The sequence below is a fragment of the Pelophylax lessonae genome (assembly GCF_965119305.1).
Source record: "Pelophylax lessonae genome assembly, chromosome: 7".
Lineage (NCBI taxonomy): Eukaryota > Metazoa > Chordata > Amphibia > Anura > Ranidae > Pelophylax > Pelophylax lessonae.
Genome location: NC_138774.1, coordinates 224266207 through 224281998, shown reverse-complemented (window position 1 = coordinate 224281998; position 15792 = coordinate 224266207). Strand labels below are relative to the sequence as shown.

At 41.9% G+C, this 15792-nt stretch overlaps 1 protein-coding gene across 1 annotated transcript in view; it reads left to right on the top strand.

Moving 5' to 3' along the window:
- The window catches only part of VSIG4 (V-set and immunoglobulin domain containing 4), a gene marked incomplete at its 3' end in the record, with an annotated part of 110216 nt that overhangs the window by 60961 nt on the left and 33463 nt on the right, over window positions 1–15792 (top strand). The window contains exon 10 of the mRNA XM_082263275.1: window positions 3607–3675. Within this exon, the coding sequence (XP_082119401.1) occupies window positions 3607–3675 (69 nt within the window). The remainder of the gene's footprint in view (window positions 1–3606; window positions 3676–15792) is intronic.

Below are 15792 nucleotides of genomic sequence, written 5' to 3'. Positions count from 1 at the left end.
CTGACGTTTGTGAACTAAACTGACACATAAATGTTACTATATTGTGAGATCCTTTGAATTTTAACTGAGTAAATTACCATGAAGTGGATTGGTCTGTGGATCTCTACTGAAGAGGGATTGCCAGCTGAGAAAAATTGCAGTATATACCAGTCCTCCACGGTGGCATATGCATTTCAGCTATATGTCAGCAATATTTTGTGATATCTGTAGCCAACTGTGCGCCCATATTATTTTAATATCCTAGAAGTTTACCTACCATTAATAATCCTATTAGGACATGTTTTTCCAACACAGAGAACCTCATTTCTAACATTGATGACCATAATAAAAAAATAACTGCTGCAAAGAACTCACACACTTTGACAGATATAATGCTTACATTTGTTTCTTTGTTTTTGCGACATTGTCTGCCCTTTTTGTTATTATTTTTTTCCTTCTCTATCATCAAAAGCAAGGCTCCACCAATCTGGGGTGCCTGTATAGCGTTTGACCATGAACAAGAAATAACATGTAAATTGTAGAGTTAAAAATATTTTAAGGGGAAAAAAAATGCAAAAACATCTGACATATAAGTGTTCTGAAATTTAGATTTTTTTGTTAATACCTAATAAATGATTCTTTATAATATTGTTCTCCTTTGCTTTGGTACCATAGAACATATTACTGAAATACCCAATATCGAAACTGAAACAACTGCATGGCGGAACCCTAATACAAGTAAATATTGATAAATGGTGTCACTGTCTTTGTAGCTGTTGATGATGCTATTCACTTGCGCTTAGCATCTGCATAGACATGTGCATGTGCCGCCTTCTTCCTGATATGTGCTGTAATTCAGTCCACAGTCCCCAATGCATGCCAAGCTATCAACTGAAGTATATTAGCTCCAAAACATTGTTGTGCGCTCAGTATGTGTTCACATTTAATGTATACCACATTCTATTGGCTCTTCATGCTTGCTCTGGTTTTCAGCTTAGTGCTGCCTTTTGTAGCCCAATTTTACCGAGTTGGGTTGTCTTCCTTGCTTTTTCCTTGTCCTTCATGTGATGATGGAGGTATTAAAGCTCATCTCTGGGCTGGCTATCTTCTGAGGCACCATGATGAGTCCATCATCACCTGAACCTTCATAGCACCTCTTCCCGGACTGAAGACTGGTGTGACCCACCAGTGTAGTCCATGCCACCTGCTGACCAATCATGTTGCCGCCTCTCATTATGCCTGTTTCTTACTACTGCTCTAGTCTTTAGGACCCTATGAGGATTCCACTGATGGATCCAATGGGAAATGTCACTAGGCAGCGATGTGGGCATCCAGCTTCTAACCCTCCCACTCTTTAGTCTAGAAGTCAGAAGAGTTAGGACCTAGCATGTGACATGAACACATTAAGTAAGCATTTGGGCTACTAAGTTGATATTTTAATTAAAGGGGAGTAAATATTTTTAAATTGCATCTCCTTTCCTTTTATCTGTTGATGACACTGTTCATCTGTGCTTAGCATCTTCATAGACAAATACACGCTCTGCTTTCTTCCTGATTTGTGCTATAATTCATGCTAGTGTCACCAATGTATGGCATGCCATCAGCAGTAGTGTATTTGCAGTTAGGTACATTTCTCCATACGATGGTCAGTTGGATTTTCCTGCTTGCTCTGGTGTTAAACTCAGTGCTGCATTCTCTAGCTCAGTTCTACCAAGAAAGTTGGGTTGTCTTCTTAGCTTTACCCTTGTTTGTCATGTGATACTGGAAGTTTTAAAGCCCATCTCTGGGAAATTTCTCAACATTCATCCCTATCCCATCCCCAAATAAAAAATAAATTAACTCCTATGAAGCACCTGAGTCCACCCCCACCTTATTCTCCATAGCACCTGTTCCAGGACAGAAGACCAGTGAACCACTACTGCAGTTTATGCCTCCTGCTGACGAGTCTTGGTGACTCCTCTCATCATGACATTATTACAACCCTGGCATGTCCATGTCACTAGGCAGTGATGTGGGCATCCAGTATAAATACCTCCCACTCTTTATTCAAGTGACCTCTCTATTCAAGAAACCATTTGTCTCCTCTCTTTTTAGGTAGAATGTCTGTCTAGCTAGGGTGTTGCTCTACCTAGAACTAAGCTCCAGAATGTCCATTTACCTAGAAATAGGCTCTAGAATGCCCATCTACCTAGGAAGAATGTTTGTCGGTCTACTTAGATATAATCCCCAGAATGTACATGTTTACCTATGGAGCTGACTTGGCAACTCTCTAGGCAGAACTAGGCTCCACAATTTCCATCTACTTAGGAAAAATGTCCATTTACCCAGAAAGAATGTCAAAGTACCGACATAAATATCAAAGTATACCTACAGAGTTGGTATACCTAGAACTAAGCTCCAGAATGTCTGTTTACCTAGGGAGCTGGTTTTGCTTACTCCCTAGTTAGAACTAAGCTCTAGGATGTCTATCTACCTGGAAAGACTTTCTATCTACCTAGAAGTACGTTCTAGAATTACCATCCACCTAGGAAGATTGTCTGTCTGTCTAGACATAAGCTCCAGAATGTAAGTCTACCTAGGGAGCTGGTTTGCCAACTCCCTTGTTAGAACTAGGCTCCAGAATGTCCATCTACCTAGGAAGAATTTCCATCTAGAAAGAATGCCTACTTCAGGAGTAGGTGTACCTAGAACCAAGTTTCAGGATGTCCATCTACCTAGGAAGAATACTGGTTTTCTTAGAACAAAGCTCAAGAATGTCCCATCTACCTATGGAGCTGGTTTTGTCATCTCCCTAAGTAGACATAAGCTCAAGAATGTCCATGATATGAGACTGGAGGCATTAAAGTTGGCTCTTTAGCTACTTTACAGGTGTGCATGGACACATTTCTGACATGACAATGCACCACCTTTTATCATTTAAAACCATTCTTGAGCTTCGGACGGTGACATTGCAGTCGGTCTACTGCAGTCTCATTTCCCTCCAATAATCAGACTGCAACACTGAAATTTTGTAACAATTCGTAGGATGAGAGATTGCAATAGGGGCTAATCTATGTTAGACATTTTCGAACACAGCCAAGAACTGCACGGAAACTAGGATTTACATGATTTTGTCCTCTCTAAACCAGCATCCCAGTCCAGGAAGTAGATGGTGACTCTGGATGATGCTTGAACAAAGATGGTGCAATATATCCTGGTCAGCAGCACTTTGCACAATCAATCCCTGTATGATTTTTTATGTGGCAGAGCTTACGGCCCCCTAATGTGGTTTAATGTGTCCAGCTTAAGTGTCGCAATTGGGGGTCTATTTGTAAAAAATGTGCTATATGAATGTCTCAAGCATTCACACAACCATCATGAATAATCTCCGTTTGTGTCAAATATGTATTTGTATTTCCTATCATCACCAGTTCTATCTAACAGCCATATTGTAGTATTTTGGTATTTTCAGAAAAATACTGCATTTTGGCCACTAGATGGAGCTGGCGATCATAGGCAATACACATATTAGACACAATGCAGGATTATTCACAACTGCTCTGTAAATTCTTGTGACTTTGGCATAGAACATTTTAATGTATTGACCTCTAAATTAGAATAAACTCAGTAACTGTTATATTATCCCAGAATTCCTTTCTACTATCAAACCCAGTGTGAAGGTTAGTAGTTCTGGAGGAGAAGCTGACAGAACCACAGGTAATATACCTAAAAATAAATCCACACTTGCAAACAATCTATAATAACCTAAAAAGCTGCTATATCTTGACAAGATTTTAAAGTTCATATTAAATAAAGTAAAAGAGCGCTGCAACTTTAAGGGGTCTGTTTATAAAGAAAAAAAAAATTAATTGTTGATCGAATGTCTCCCCCTGTATTTTCTATAATAGAATAATTTCTATGATTGTCAGCTCTAACTGCATGCAAAATCGTTGTGCGAATGGGGCAAAATCAAATGTTCTCAGGCTATATTCTTTGCAATTTAAAGATGTGAATGTGGAAAATACTGCATTATGGCCACCAGATGACGCTGAGGAGCATACTTACATCCTATGACAATAAGCACCATCTAGTGGCCATAACTCAGTATGGCAACTAAGTAGTGCTATCATATGAAAAAAATATGCTCCTCAGTGCCGTCTAGTAGCCATAATGCAGTATTTTCCTCATTCGCTCAACTGCAGAGAATATAGTTGGAGAACATTCGATTCTGCCCCACAGAATGAACTTACATGCAGTTTTGATGGATCAACAGCTATTAAGATACTTTAAAAATACACCCTTATACAGTGCCTTGAAAAAGTATTCATGCTCCTTGAAATCTTTCAGATTTTATCAACCAAAAAATGTAAATGTATTTTATTGGGATTTTATGTGATAGACCAACACAAAGTGGCAACTAATTGTAAAGTGGAAGAATGATAAATATTTTTCAATTTCTTTTACAAATCAATATCTGAAAAGTGTGGCGTGCATTTGTATTCAGCCCCCCTTTACTCGGATACCCCTAACTAAAATCTAGTGGAACCAATTACCTTCAGAAGCCACCTATTTAGTAAACAAAGTCCCCCTGTGTGTAATTTAATCTCAGTATAAATACAGCTGTTGTGTAAAGCCCTCAGAGGTTTGTTAGAGAACCTTAGTGAATAAACAGCACCATGAAGGCCAAGGAACACACCAAACAGGTCAGAGATAAAGTTGTGGAGAAGTTTAAAGCCTGGTTAGGTTATAAAAATATCCCAAGCTTTGACAATTTCACGGAACACTGTTCAATCCATTATCTGAAAATGGAAAGAGTATGGTACAACTGCAAACCTACCAAGACATGGCCGTCCACCTAAACTGACAGTCCGGGCAAGGAGAGCATTAATCAGAGAAGCAGCCAAGAGGCCCAAAGTAACTCTGGAGGAGCTGCAGAGATCCACAGCTCAGGTGGGAGAATCTGTCCACAGGACAACTATTAGTCATCCACTCCACAAATCTGGCCTTTATGGAAAAGTGGCAAGAAGAAAGTCATTGCTGAAAGAAAGCCATAAGAAGTCCTGTTTTCAGTTTGCTAGAAGCCATGTGGGGGACACAGCAAACATGTGGAAGAAGGTGCTCTGGTTAGGTGATACCAAAACAGAACTTTTTGGCCTAAAAGCAAAACGCTATGTGTGGCAGAAAACAAACTCTACACATCACCCTGAACACACCATCCCCACCGTGAAGCATGGTGGTGGCAAGATCATGTTGTGGGGATGCTTTTCTTCAGCATGGACAGGGAAAGCTGATGGGAATATGGATGGAGCCAAATAGAGGGCAATCTTGTGGAAAACCTGTTAGAGTCTGCAAAAGATTTGAGACTGGGGAGGAGGTTCACCTTCCAGCAGGACAACAACCCTAAACATACAGCCAGAGCTACAATGAAATGGTTTAGATCAAAGCATATTCATGTCATTCATATTCATTCAGTCAAACTGCATACCTAAATCCAATTAAGAATCAGTGGCAAGACTTGAAAATTGCTGTTCAGACACTCTCCATCCAATCTGACAGAGCTTGAGCTATTTTGCAAAGAAGAATGGGCAAAAATGTCACTCTCTAGATGTGCAAAGCTGGTAGAGACATCCCCAAAAAGACTTGCAGTTGTAATTGCAGTGATAGGTGGTTCTACAAAGTATTGACTCAGGGGGGGCTGAATACAAATGCACGCCACACCTTTCACAGATTTATAAAACATTTTGAAAACCATTTATCATTTTCCTTTCACTTTATAATTATGTGCCACTTTGTGTTGGTCTTTTACATAAAATCCCAATAAAATATTTATATTTTTGGTTGTAACATGACAAAATGTGGAAAATTTCAAGGGGTGCCCATAGAGAATGATGGTTTTTCTAAGTGTCCTATTCACACTACAAGAAAAATGCAGCATGTGTGCGTTGCTTTTCGCACCGGGGTTCATCTCCATCTGTTTGTTTCTATGCACTGCAGCTCCAGTGTGGTGCATAGAAATAAAATGTTAAAATGTCATCTCAATAAAGCTACAAAAAAATTAAAAATAAGGTAGATTTTGCCTTGTATTGTAAAAACACTGCCCCCCCTTCCCCCCCCCCCCCCACCACCCAAACAGAACACATACAAGCATAAGCATGGAAAAACAGACAATTGTAAAGTGTGGTCTATTGTCAACGCCTGTGTTGAAATTGAATGAGTTTGAACAGTCTTATGCTTCTTACCACCCTACACTGATGTCTCGACAAGTGACTAGATGGGCTAAGGGATCTTGGATTGCTGCTGGTACTGGGCAAGGGAAGCTTATACGGCGGACATACTCCTTTTGAGTACAGGGGTCTGTCACACTAGACATGAGCTGAATACCCCCCCTGTTCAGGAGTTCTGCTGTGAACCTAACAGGGGGGTGTTCAGTCCATGTTCCAACCCGAGCGGCAAACCCCATTGAAGTCTATAGGAGCCAAACAGGAAAAATCAAAAGTAACCATTTTTAAGGCTTATATGCTAGTAAATGGCAATATGGGTATGGGGGTCTTGGTACTGCCCTGGGGGACATGTATCAATGCAAAAATGTTTTTTTTTTAAAAACAATTGTTTTTTCAGGAGCAATGATTTTATTTATGCTTAAGGTGCAACAATAAAAATGAAAAAATCCTTTATAATGCCTGGAGGGTCTCCTTAGTCTGCCTTAGGGGGGGGAACAATCGAGCTCTGCCTACACCCCCCCCTTCCCCACCGCAATGACCCTTGTTCCCATGGGCCTCATCCCCACAACCATGACCGGTGGTTGTGGAGGTCTTCGGGTGGGGGGCTTATCGTAAATCTGGAACCCCCTTTAGCAAGGGGGCCCCAAGATCCCACCCCCAATGTGAATATTGTGTACATCGTACCCCCTACCCGTACCGTACCCCCTTGTTTTTGACAAATCCTTTTTTTAAAAATAAAACAATAGTGTCCCTCGATGTAAATCCATCGACACATTTCAAAGTCATTTCAATCTTTGTCAAGCCTCTCGCCAGGGTGCTGTGGGCTTGCTGACATCAATAGACACCACTAATGGTAGGGATTTAGAAGAACTATTGCCAATGTCCACTATTAGTGGATCCTGCACAATGTACACCTTAGTAGTGTCATCTTAGATGGGGAGTCCACAGCTTCCCCTCCTCCTGGACATGTGTGTTAGCAAGGAAACACATTTAGGAGACTTCTCCACCTTTGTCAAGCCATTGGTCAGAGTACTCTAGCTTTGCAATCATCCATGGACACCAGTACTAACTGATGTTTGTGAACTAAACTGACACACAAATGTTAATATATTGTGAGATCCTTTGACTTTTAACTGAGTAAATGACCATGAAGTGGAGTGGTCTGTGGATAAGAGGGATTGCCATCTGAGCAAAATTGCCATATATACCAGTTCCCCATGGTGGCATATGCATTTCAGCTATATTTCGTTATATCTGTAGCCATCTGTGCATTCTTTTAATATCCTATAAGTTTACCTACCATTAATAATCATATTAGGACATGTTGTCTGCCCTTTTTGTTATTATTTTTTTCCTTCTCTATCGTCAAAAGCAAGGTTCCACCAATTTGGGGTGCCTGTATAGCGTTTGCCCATGAACGAGAAATAAAATGTAAAATGTAGAGTTAAAAATAATTTAAGGAAAAAATTGCAAGAGCATCTGAAATAAAATTGTTCTGAAATTTCGATTTTTTTTTTTTTGTTAATACCTAATAAATGTTTCATTATAATATTGTTCTCCTTTGCTTTGGTACCATAGATCATATTGTTACTGAAAGACCCGATATGGAAACTGAAACAACTGCATGGCGGAACCCTAATACAAGTAAATATTGATAAATGGTGTCACTGTCTTTGTAGCTGTTGATGATGCTGTTCCGTTGCGCTTAGCATCTGCATAGACATGTGCATGTGCCGCCTTCTTCCTGATATGTGCTGTAATTCAGTCCAGAGCCTCCAATGCATGCCAAGCCATCAACAGGAGTATATTAGCTCCAAAACATTATTGTGTGCTCAGTATGTGTTCACTTAGGAGCATTTACTGTATATCACATTCTGTTGGCTCTTCATGCTTGCTCTGGTTTTCAGCTTAGTGCTGCATTTTGTAGCTCAATTTTACCAAGTTGGATTGTCTTTCTTGCTTTTTCCTTGTCCATCGTGTGATACTGGAGGTATTAAAGCTCATCTCTGGGAAAATTCTCAACATCACTCCCCATCCCAGTCCCGAATAAAAAAAAAAACCCATCTGAGGCACCATGATGAGTCCATCATCACCTGAACCTTCATAGCACCTGTTCAAGGACTGAAGGCTGGGGTGACCCACCACTGCAGTCCATGCCACCTGCTGACCAGTCTTGTTGCCGCCTCTCATTATGCCTTTTTCTTACTACTGCTCTAGTCTTCAGGACCCTATGAGGATTCCACTGATTGATCCAATGGGAACTTTCACTAGGCAGCAATGTGGGCATCCAGCATCTAACCCTCCCACTCTTTAGTCCAGAAGACAGAAGAGTCAGGACCTGGCATGTGACATGAACACATTAAGTAGGCATTTGGGCTACTAAGTTGATATTTGAATGAAAGGGGAGTAAATATTTATAAATTGCATCTCCTTTCTTTCTATCTGTTGATGACACTGTTCAGCTGCGCTTAGCATCTTCATAGACAAATACACGCTCTGCCTTCTTCCTGATTTGTGCTATAATTTATGCTAGAGTCACCAATGTGTGGCATGCCATCAGCAGTAGTGTATTTGCATTTAGGTACATTTCTCTATACGATGGTCAGTTGGCTTTTCCTGCTTGCTCTGGTGTTCAACTCAGTGCTGCATTCTCTAGCTCAGTTCTACCAAGAAAGTTGGGTTGTCTTCCTAGCTTTACCCTTGTTTGTCATGTGATACTGGAAGTTTATAAAGCCCATCTCTGGGAAATTTTTTTAACATTCATCCCCATCCCATTCCCAAATAAAAAACAAATTAACTCCTATGAGTCCACCCCACCTTATTCACCATAGCACCTCTTCCAGGACTGAAGACCTGAAGACCAGTGACCCACTACTGCAGTTTATGCCTCTTGTTGACTCCTCTCATCATGACAATACATCACTGCCATGTCCATGTTACTAGGCAACGATGTGGGCATCCAGTATATATCCCTCCTACTCTTTATTCAAGTGACCTCTATATTCCAGCGACCATTTGTCTCCTCTCTTTTTAGGTAGAATCTCTGTCTAGCTAGAGAGTTGGTCTACCTAGAACTAAGCTCTAGAATGTCCATTTACCTAGAAATAGGCTCTAGAATGTCCATCTACCTAGGAAGAATGTTCATCTACTTAGATATAAGCTCCAGAATGTATGTCTACCTATGGAGCTGAACAATAAAGAGAGATGACACTGCTCAGGCAAATCAAAATCCACAATCCAGGGTAGGTGCTGAACCTTGGCTCGCCACCAGGAGAAGCATCTGAGAAGAAAATGGTCACACACCACCACAGAATCCAAACAAAGAGAAGTTTCTTTATTCACATAAGTCGTACAGGTACAAGGTACAGCAGGGTAGGACAGTACTGTCCTACCCTGCTGTACCTTGAACCTGTACGACTTATATGAATAAAGGAACTTCTCTTCATTGGATTCTGTGGTAGTGTGCGACCATTTTCTTCTCAGATACCTATGGAGCTGACTTGGCAACTCCCTAGGTAGAACTAGGCTCCAGAATTTCCATCTACTTTGGAAGAATGTCCATCTACCTAGAAAGAATGTCAGTCTACCTAGGGAGTTGGTATACCTAGAAGTAAGCTCCAGAATGTCTGTTTGCCTAGGGAGCTGGTTTTGCAAACTCCCTAGGTAGAACTAAGCTCTAGGATGTCTATCTACATAGGAAGACTGTCTATCTACCTAGAACTAAGCTCTAGAATGTCCATCCACCTAGGAAGAATGCCTGTCTACCTAGACATAAGCTCCAGAATGTAAGTCTACCTAGGGAGTTGGTTTGCCAGCTCCCTTGTTAGAACTAGGCTTCAGAATGTCCATCTACCTAGGAAGAAAGCCCATCTGTCTAGAAAGAATGCCTTCAGGAGTAGGTGTACCTAGAACTAAGTTTCAGGATGTCCATCAACCTAGGAAGAATGTTGGTTTACTTAAAACTAAGCTCAAGAATGTCCCATCTACCTAGGAAGAATGTCTGTCTACCTATTGAGCTGGTTTTGCCATCTCCCAAGTAGACATAAGCTTAAGAATGTCCATCATATGATGCTGGAGGCATTAAAGTTGGCTCTTTAGCTACAGGTGTGCATGAACACATTTCTGACATAATGCTCCATCTTTTATCATTTAAAACCATTCTTGAGCTTCAGACAGTGACTTTGCTGTCGGCCTGCTGCAGACAGGAGGAAGCGTTTCCTCAGTTTCTTTTTTTTTTTTCAAATTCTTTATTAACCTCCCTGGCGGTATGATTATGTCAGGAATTATGTACCAAAAGCGGTACAATTTTTTGCATGGAAATTTGGCGTTATGTATTATAGGCCTACAATTCTTAGTAATTACTGACTTAAACCTGACCAAAACAAGACTCTAGTAGACATCCCAGATGTGATAAATTTGAAACACAAACGCATGAATTATAATCTAATCAATAATATAATTTTATTATATAATATATAATAAAATATATATATATATATGTATTTTCCACATTCGCTCGAAATGTAGAGATATTCGATTTTGCCCCACAGAATGAATTTACATGCAGTTTTTATGGATGAACAGCTATGAAGATACTTTAAAAATACACCCTTATACAGTGCCTTGAAAAAGTATTCATGCCCCTTGAAATTTTCCAAATTTTGTCAACCAAAAATGTAAGAGTTGGTTCACACTGGGGTGACTCAAAGTCGCCCCGACTTTGAAGCAGCCCGTGCAGCATGACTAAATCGCGGCTTGCAAACGACTTCTCTAATCGAAGTCAATGCAAGCCGCTCCGAAGTCGCCCCCAAGTAGTGCAGGAACCTTTTTCTAAGTCGGGGCGACTTGAGTCGCTCTGATTAGAACGGTTCCATTGCACAAAATTGAGCGCGACTTGTCAGGCGACCAAGTCGCCTGACAAGTGGTGGCAGTGTGAACGGGCTCTAAATGTATGTTATTAGGATTTTATGTGATAGACCAACACAAAGTGGAAGAATGATAAATAAATAGTTTTCAGGTTTTTTTTTTTTACAAATAAATATCAGAAAAGTGTGGCATGCGTTTGTATTCGGCCCCCTTTACCCTGATACTCCTAACTAAAATCTAGTGGAACCAACTGCCTTCAGAAGTCACCTAATTAATAAATAGACCTGTGTGTATCAATTTAATCTCAGCATATTCACAGCTGTTGTGTGAAGCCCTCAGAGGTTTGTTAGAGAACCTTAGTGAACAAACCACATCATGAAGGCCAAGGAACATACCAAACAGGTCAGGGATAAAGTTGTGGAGAAGTTTAAAGCTGGGTTAGATTATAACCATATCCCAAGCTTTGAAAATTTCACGGAGCACTGTTCAATCTATAATCTGGAAATGGAAAGAGTATGGCACAACTGCAAACCACCTAAACTGACAGGCCGGGCAAGGAGAGCATTGATCAGAGAAGCAGCCAAGAGGCCAAAAGTAACTCTGGAGGAGCTGCAGAGTTCCACAGCTCAGGTGAGAGAATCTGTCCACAGGACAACTATTAGCTACGCACTCCACAAATCTGGCCTTTATAGAAGAGTGGCAAGAAACAAGCCATTGTTGAAAGAAAGCCATAAGCAGTCCCGTTTGCAGTTTGCGAGAAGCCATGGGGAGGACACAGAAAACATGTGGAAGAAGGTGCTCTGGTTAGGTGATACCAAAATTTAACTTTTTGGCCTAAAAGCAAAGCACTGTGTGGCAGAAAACTAACACTGCACATCACCCTGAACACATTATCCCCCCTGTGAAACGTGGTGGTGGCAGCAGCATGTTGTGGGGATTCTTTTCCTCAGCAGGGGCAGGATAGCTGGTCAGAGTTGATGGGAATATGGATGGAGCCAAATAGAGGGCACTCTTAGAAGAAAACCTGTTAGAGTCTACAAAAAACTTGAGACTGGGGTGGAGGTTCACCTTCCAGCAGGACAACGACCCTAAACATACAGCCAGAGCTACAATGGAATGGTTTAGGTCAAAGCATATTCATGTGTACCACTGCCCCCTAGAGGACTGCTGAGAATTACACCTTCTGGATTCCCCTGGGGTACCCTTGGCAACGGACAGCAGATAACAGCATTAAAAGTTCTTGGCTCAGTCAATAATAAATCCAGGGGATGTTGGTTTGTAGTTTATTGGAAAACTGGGATAGGAGAAGGGATGAGTGGGATACTCCAACTGATAACTATTCACAATGTTGAGGACAACTGACTTAGGATGCGGCAAAGCTGCTGCTTTACCTTGCCACTGAAGTGAAGATACATTAAGAGTTCCTGCTTGAATTATCTCTTCAGGGTTCTAAACTTGGCACCCTCTTTATCTCTTACTGTGTGTGCTGACACCTGTCCACTGACTCTATCCACTGGAGTGGTCCCATTCCTGTGCAGACCCCCAGCAAGCTTCTCTGTAATCACGGACACTTTTTTTCCAGAGTCACTCTGCCTTAAACTCCACCAGTCAGCTTTCCTGGACCTCCGGATTCAGCTCCACACTCCTGGCTTACAAGGCCGACCGCCTGTTACCACCATCCACAGCAACAGAAGGAGAGACAGCTGTACCCTCCTTCCGGGACCTGGCTTCCCATCCAAAGACCCTCTGCCACATGTGCCCTTGGCTTTTATAGCCTATCCCAGGATGCACCACTGTTTGTGCCAACCCACTGGGACAGCCACAAAAGCCTGTGTGTCACATGCTGGGTTTCCTCCACTGTCCAACAGGCCTCCCTATTGGACACCGTGAGGACACTCCCTCAGACCAGATGAATCACACATGGACACATGCAACAGGCATAACTAATAATCAGGCTCCCCTGATAAGCAGACAGAGCAAACTATATTTCCCCTGCCTAGCACCTATCTAGGAGGGGGCTACACATGTCATTCATATTCATTCAGTCAAGCTCCATACCTAAATCCAATTAAGAATCAGTGGCAGGACTTGACAATTGCTGTTCAGGTGCTCTCCATCCAATCTGACAGAGCTTGAGCTTTTTTGCAAAGCAAAATGGGCAAAAAATTCATTCTCTAGATGTGCAAAGCTGGTAGAGACATCCCCAAAAAGACTTGCAGCTGTAATTGCAGTGAAAGGTGGTTCTACAAAGTATTGACTCAGGGGGGTGAATACAAATGCACACCACATTTTTCACATATTTTTAAAAAAGTTTGAAAACCATTTATCATTTTCCTTCCACTTCACAATTATGTGCCACTTTGTGTTGATCTTTAAAGAGGTTGTAAACTCATTTAAAAAAATTTTTTTTTTTTTACAACCTGCAAGAGAAAGACATAATGAGCTAGTATGCTTCGCATAATAGCTCATTATGAAATACTTACCTTAGAACGAGCCCCCGCCGTGCCGCTCTCTTACCTGTATGACGGGCGACATGACATGTCGCCCGTCTTCCGGGATCGCGGCATCCGGTCATCTGATTGGCCGGAGCCGCGGTGACGTCACTCCCGCGCACGCGCACGGGAGCCGACGGTCACGGCACGGGGCTCTGAAGGAACGGCACGATCAGCCGTTCCTTCAGAGCGCATGCGCCAGTGACGTCACTGGCTGCATTAAAGGTAAATATCTCCTAAACGGTGTAAGTTTAGGAGATATTTACAGTACCTATAGGTAAGCCTTATCATAGGCTTACCTATAGGTACAACTTCCTGAGGAGGGTTTACTTCCTCTTTAACATAAAATCCCAATACATTACATTTATGTTTTTGATTGGAATATGACAAAACGTGGAAAACTTCAAGGGGTGTGAATATTTTTTCAAGCCACTGTATACAGAACGATGCAAGTACCCAAGAGGGCCCATAGAGAATGATGGTTTTCTAAGTGTCTTACTCACTGTGTACGGTGTTCACCGCCATCTCCATCCGTTTGTTTCTATTGACTGCAGCTCCAGTGTGGTGCATAGAAATTAATCTCATCTCAATAAAGCTACAAAAAATTGAAAAATAAGGTAAATTTTGCCTTGCATTGTAAAAACACTGACCCCCCCCCCCCCCCCCCCCCCCACCATCCAAACAGAACACATACAAGCATAAGCATGGAAAAAGAGACAATTGTAAAGTGTGGGCTATTGTCAATGCGTGTGTTTAAATTGAATGAGTTTGAACAGTCTTATGCTTCTTACCACCCTACACTGATGTCTCGAATCGACAAGTGACTGGGTGGGCTAAGGGATCTTGGATTGCTGCTGGTACCGGGCAAGGGAAGCTTATACGGCAGACATTCTCTTGAGTACAGGTTCGTCACACACTATTATGACTAGATATGAGCTGAAAACCCCCCTGTTCAGGAGTTCTGCTGCGAACCGAACAGGGGGGTGTTCAGTTCATGTTCCAACCCGAATGGCGAACCCCATTGAAGTCTAGGGGAGCCGAACAGGAAAAATCAAAAGTGACCATTTTGAAGGATTATTATTATTATTATTATATGCAAGTAAATAACAATAAAAGGGATATGGGGTCCTTGTACTGCCCTGGGGGGGGGGGGACATGTATCAATGCAAAAATGTTTTTTAAAAACAATTGTTTTTTCAGGAGCAGTGATTTTAATTATGCTTAAAGTGCAACAATAACATGAAAAAATCCTTTAAATGAAGTGCCTGGTGGGTCTCCTTAGTCTGCCTGTAAAGGGGCATCTGTAGCATATATGGAACATGCTGCAGCAAAACGGACATTTCCAAAGAAAAAAAAAAAAATAGTAAATCCTGTTGTTTAAAACGACTCTATCAAAAAATAAAGAAAAAAAGCCAGATCCTTACCCGGGTATGCAGCCTGGCAGGTCAGGAAAGGGGGGGGGACAAACGACCTCTGCCCTCTGCCTACACCCCCCCCCCACCGCAATGCACCTTGTTCCCATGGGCCTCATCCCCACAACCGTGACCGGTGGTTGTGGAGGTCTGCGGGTGGGGGGCTTATTGGAAATCTGGCCCCCAGATCCCGCCCCCCAATGTAAATATCGGGTACATTGTACCCCTACCCATTCACCAAAAAGGTGTACAAAAAAAAAAAAAGGAGACAAGTTTTTGACAAATTATTTAAAAAAAAAAAAAAAACAATAGTGTCCCTCGATGTAAATCCACCGTCAGTCATGCCTGAAGGGCCTGCTATGGACTGAGGTAGGGCCCCATGCCTTTTTTTTTTTATTCAGCTGTCAGTAGGGACAGCTGATGACTCATTGGTTGTTAAGGACTCCGCAGCCGGCTTCCCGGCTTGCTCCTTAACAACCAGCTTTAACAACAAAGCTTTGCCCAATCAGGGAGCAGAATGCACTGTGCATTGCAGGGAAAACACCCTGCAAATTCGGGTGTTTGACGAACGGCCGAACAGACAAATGTTTGGCCCGAACTCATGCCCGGGTCGAACCGTTCCCCAACACTAATTGAGACAAATGACAATTATATCTGGACTGACAGACTCTATTGTGACAAAAAAAATATGCCCTGGGGAGCTCACCCTTTCTCTCTTCAAAAAAAGACACCCCCCCCCCATTTCTACATATAGCACTCTCAGCAGAGTAGGCTGCTGAGTAAATTTAGTTTGGCTCACCTGTAATTAGTGGAGCATGGATTGATTATCTAGGGCTGCTCAGT